Genomic DNA, 5430 nt, shown 5'->3' with positions numbered 1-5430 from the left:
GCAGGCTGCTACCATTATTTTGGGTCACACTCACAACTTTGGCCCAATTTCTCTGAGATTCAGAGGGAATACAGCAGCAAAGTCTCGCCTCATACAGACGCTGCGAACAGCAATGAATAAACATGACAAATAAATATGCTGGAAATGCTAAATATGTAAAAAGCAATCTTTGCATCTACTGAAAATCTTTCATCAGATGATTTCAAATTGAAGGTATCTCAGGAGAAAATCACTTTGAAAATACAAACATATTTTTATATTTTGTACTTTTATTGAAAAGGTACATTTAAAAAAATACACAGACATTTTACCATTTACAGATTGCAGATACAGATGCTCAAAAAGAGTTCACTCTGGTTGGTTGTGTTATGGTACTTCTTACCCCTGATATCACAAACATTCCAGTTTTGTTGATACCAGCTTAGAAAGGGAGCATGGCAGCATGACCTGCAACATATTCAGTGAACAGAAAGACAAATTGTTCAATTATAAATTTTGTATCTTCTGTACATTATTGCATTAGGGAGCCACAAGATTATGTAGCATCATTACAAATGAAAACAGGTTAAAAACGAAGGAGATAATTACGTAGAAATACATGGATTCATTGTCTTCTTGCAGAATGCACAGGAGGTGCAAAAATGTGCAATTTAGGAAGCTCTTTTCTGTTTGTATACATTTGCTTAGCAACTCAAACTGGTGAGGAAGCTACAAAATAAGTTACACAAAAATAGCAAACAGGTAGTAATTATAGCTATGTTATATGGCTTTCTATTTCATTTAAATATCACCCAATAAAATGGAAAATGAAAAAAAAATACATTACTTGATCTTTTGTTCTCTTAACGAGAAAATTCAAAGCTATTTTGCTTCCTAACATTTACACAGCAACTAAAAAGTGTTGAATTCAGACAAGAGATACAGATCTAGTACTACACCGGATACAACAGTACTTGGGTCTAGAACAGTACACAATCCCTGTCAACGAGAGTACACCAGAAAGAAAACGTTGTGATCCATTGGTAGGACGGGGCCCACAAGTTAGCACTTGTGCTCGTCTGTTTGTGTTCCACACTAGAAGGTGCCCAATTTGATTCCAGAGTTATTTACAGACATGTGAGGAAGACCCTACTTTTCAAGTCTGTCAGGAAAATATTCCATACTGTTTCTAAGCCAGATCACACTCATGGGAAAATAGTCAGAGAATGATATATGTCTATGTTTTTTTCTGACCAATACAGTCGCCAGAAACCAAGTATCTGAGATACACAGATTGAATGGGGCAGGGCAGGGGGAGGGGATAGGGAGATAAAGCCTGTGCTGCTGGGGTTCCCCAATGACAGGAGCGGGCCCTAAAAGCACGCTTGAATCTAGTGATGGGTTGGTTGTTCTCTGGAGTCGGGCTCACATCTTGTGGCTGGGTGCGGCCACTGCAACACAAAATGCTTGGCTTGCTGAATCCTTTTGGCTTTTCTTCTCAACGTTCCTACTTACTGGCCTCCACCGCCTCGGGGCTTGCAGACTTAGTAGGGAGCAAAGAGGATGGAGGCAGGTGTGGCACGGATGGGCCCATGGCCCGGCCTCAGGAGGGCGGGAGGTATGGCTGGCGCCTGGAAGAGCGAGGCGGAAGGCCGGGGTGGCAGTGACAGTGCGGAGGACACCGCAGCGGCCGCCGCCAGGGGCGAGGACAGGAAGGCTGGGGCCAAAGGCTTCATCATATCTTTCTGGAATGCAAGTTTTGCCTAAAGGAAGGAGAGAACCAGGAAGGGGGTGGGGGGATGGTTTTGAATAAGCAACACAGATATATTTGTATAAGTTAAGCATGGACATTAAGAAGTCAAATTTAAAAAATCTTTACTCTTGCCCAGCCCACGTGGCTGAGTGGATGAGCGTGGACCTATGAACCAGGAGGTCACCATGCGATACCTTGTCAGGGCACATGTCCAGATTGTGGGCTCGAACCCCAGTGGGGGGGCGTGAAGGAAGCAGCTGATCAATGATTCTTGCAGGGGCAAGGATTCTCTCTCATCATTGATGTTTCTATCTCCCTCTCCCTTCCTCTCTGAAATCAATAAAAATATATATATTTAAAAAAATCTTTATTCTCAGAAGGTAAGAAATGACCATTTTCACAAAACTGATTTCAAAGGCTCCATGGATACCTTTATTTTGATTTGTTTCCATTTCAACTCTTTTTGGTGGTCTTTGCCCTCGGACACTAGGGCATAGGAAAGCCCCTCTGCACAGACAGATCCTAAAGTGGTTTCGTACAGCTGCTCAGAAAGAAAAGCAATCATCCCCAAGGGTTCCCGCTGAGACAAGGGGACTCAACTCAAAATTCTGACTTGTCATAATCCACAATGCAGCCTTGAAGAGGTATTTTATTATTTAAAAAATTTTTTAAGAGTGTTCATGACCCTTTACCTCACTTCTCTTCCAAAAGCTGCACTGGGATAGGTGCCTGGGATTCCGGACATTAGGGACCCATGAAGCGTCATGAAAACAAAGGCAGTTTACACCCCTCTCTCTGGCCAATTAAAAAGCATTCCTTGAAACACTGCAGCTAACTCAAATTTCCTTCATTGGGAATCACTGTAAGTGGGCCGCAGCTTCTCTGGAAAGGAATCCCAGGGTGGAATCTTCCTGTGAAGTAAGACATTGATCCTTAATTTCTCTCTTTTGCCCTCAGGAAGGGTTCTGAGGCTGGATTTGCTTAGTGCAGGTTACACTGCTCAGCATCAGAGGGAGGCTACAGAGTGGTTGGAAGGTAACCTGAGCAGGGCCTCCAGCTGGCCACTCCCAGCTTCACCCTCAGATGGAGTGTCAGCCTGGGTCCCAGGGAAATGATGAAATCCAGTCGGCTGGGTATTTACATGGCCCCTATCACTGAAGTCCTTGGGTAGTTTATTTTTTTAAAATATATTTTTATTGATTTCAGAGAGGAAGGGAGAGGGAGAGAGAGATAGAAACATCAGTGATGAGAGAGAATCATCGATCGGCTGCCTCCTGCATATCCCCTACAGAGGATCGAGCCCACAACCCAGGCACGTGCCCTGACTGTCCGCAGGCCAATGCTCCAAACACTGAGCCAAACCAGCTGGGCTCCTTGGGTAGTTTTGCAAAGAAACTGACAACGGCACATACTGAGAGCAGGTGAAACAAGCCCATTACCAACATGCCTACTAGGCACGGAAAGAGGGCAGCACACACACCTACTTTACTTACTGGGGGCAGAGGGGTTGAGAGGGAAGGAGAGGGAGAGGGGAAGACAGAGAAGGGAGGAGGATGCTAGGATGCTAAATGGGTGAATTTTAGTTTTCTGAAAGCAATCCCTTTCCCCAGGTTCAACAGTCATCACTTGTCCTTGTTCCCGAGCCTTTTCTTTCTTTATATGCTAAAGAAGGTCAGAGGATCAAAAGGCCCTCCTAAAAGGGTGAGGGTAAGAGCTGAACGCTCTTGAAGAGGTTCAGCTTCTCTTCTCTAAGGAAGCTTTCTTCAAGGTGTCCTATGGCAGGAACTAAGCAGTTCATTCTAAAATTTCTGTCTATGAGGGCTGTTTAAGTTCCAAACCTTTCAGGACTAATTAGTCCCTAGGCCCTCCTTACCCACAGAATCTGCCCAACCCAGCAAGGCTGCCCCACAAAACAGGTGAGCAGGCAAGGTGAACTTACTGCTAAGAGGCTTGGGCTCCGCTGGAGTTTGTTGTAGGGGCTGTATTTCGGCTTCAGTGGTTTCCCTGCAACTCGATCCTTATGCCTTCGGCTAGAAATGTGCTGAAAAAAAGTTTGCTGCATTAGCTGAATCTAAATGTGAGTTCTATTTCATGTAAAATATATTCCCAGATAGAGGTAGCTGGTTTCACCATGATTTGAGGCTTTCATGCCAGAGGTAGCTGGACCCAGTTCTAGGTACAAATTCCAAGGTAGTGTGTGGGTTAAGACTTGCTCCCCACTCCATTGTAATGCCTCTCTCCCTTTTCTCTTTCTCTACAGATCTTATTAAACTTTGCCTGGTGTTACCCTTGTGACTGTGGAGTCTGTCCCCCTAACCAGGTTTTGGGTCTCTGGATGATCAGCTGAATGGCCCACATGTCTTCCAGAAGTTCCTGCTTGACTGTGAGCTCCAGATGACTGCTGTACTCATCTGTCTCTAACACCTCATCTGGAATCTGACATATAGTAACAATAGGTATGCAAATATTTGGTAGCAACTTTTTCTTCCACAAAGCACCTGTATTTTGCATATTGCATGCATCATATAAAGGTTAGTTAATTTAACTGTGAGCACAGTGAGAACCATTAGATAAGGAGATATACAGTCAAGTGGTGACCCCAAACAACAGTGACTACTAATTCAGAATACATTACCTGTTTGAGTTGAATTTCTGAATTAACATGGACATCACAGATTTCACAATGAAATGTCTTGTTCTGTAGTCCTGACCCTTTACTACCATTCTGCATCTTTAATCTTGATCCAGGTCTAGGATAGGACTTAATTGGACCAGCCCCATTACGAGCTTCAACCATGGTCTTGTGTTTAGATCCTAAATTAGAAAGAGACACATATTAAATAGAGATTTAAGAACTATATGAAGCTCTTTGTTTTCTTATTCTTGAGAGGTTATCTTCAGGTTGAATTTCCCAATGCTTTTATTGTTTAATGATCATTTTAATTCTTATAAATTTAACATGTTTTCATTGTAAAAAAAACACAGGAAAACAGAAATAAAGATTATGTTTTCAAGACCCAGACATAATCAAAGTTATCATTTTAGTGCATTTCTTTTTAAAAGGGTGAGGGTAAGAGCTGAACTAAATATAGCCAATAATGTTTTGAGAAATTTGCAACGTGAAAGATAATTATTAAAATAACAATCGTAAGGTATAAAAATGTCAAATCTCTATATTGTATACCCTAAACTAATATAACTAATATACTATTGTATACCAACTATACTTAAACTTTAAAAATCAGCATAAAATATATTTTTTTGAAAATTGGGATCATACTAATTAAATATTCTGATAATTTCACATATCAACTTATAAACATATTTTCTTATAATTATACTAGAGGCCCGGTGCACAAAAATTTGTGCCCTCGGGGGGAAGGGGGGAGTCCCTCAGCCTGACCTGTGCCCTCTCTCAGTCTGGGACCCCTCGGTGGATGACCACCTGCTGGCTTAGGCCCACTCCCTGGGGGATTGGGCCTAAGCTAGCAATCAGACATCCCTCTGGCAGCCCAGGAGCCCTCGGGGGATGTCCACTTGCCAGTGGGGAGCAGGCCTAAGCTGCAGTCTGACATCCTTAGTGCTGCTGAGGAGACGGGAGAGGCTCCCACCACCACCGCTGTCCTGGCAGCCATCAGCCTGGTTTGTGGCTGAGCAGAGCTCCCCCTGAGGGAGCACACTGACCACCAGACGGCAGC

At 43.3% G+C, this 5430-nt stretch overlaps 1 protein-coding gene across 5 annotated transcripts in view; it reads right to left on the bottom strand.

The window, feature by feature from the left end:
* Positions 1-249: 249 nt before the first annotated feature.
* Positions 250-5430, bottom strand: part of ZNF385B (zinc finger protein 385B) — a 349071-nt gene continuing 343890 nt past the window's right edge. For 4 of the 5 annotated variants that reach the window (XM_006760563.2, XM_006760566.2, XM_006760565.2 and 1 more), the window contains exons 6-8: positions 4368-4546; positions 3672-3773; positions 250-1742 (exon numbers count right to left, since the gene is read on the bottom strand). In XM_006760563.2, coding sequence (XP_006760626.1) covers positions 1524-1742; positions 3672-3773; positions 4368-4546 — 500 coding nt within the window. In that variant the 3' untranslated portion in view covers positions 250-1523. The remainder of the gene's footprint in view (positions 1743-3671; positions 3774-4367; positions 4547-5430) is intronic. The other variant, XM_006760561.2, reaches the window with a different exon arrangement.

The sequence above is a fragment of the Myotis davidii genome, unplaced genomic scaffold, assembly GCF_000327345.1.
Source record: "Myotis davidii unplaced genomic scaffold, ASM32734v1 scaffold370, whole genome shotgun sequence".
Taxonomy (NCBI): Eukaryota; Metazoa; Chordata; class Mammalia; order Chiroptera; family Vespertilionidae; genus Myotis; species Myotis davidii.
The sequence above is the reverse complement of the archived record's forward strand: the minus strand, read 5'-3'. Positions and strand labels throughout refer to the sequence as shown.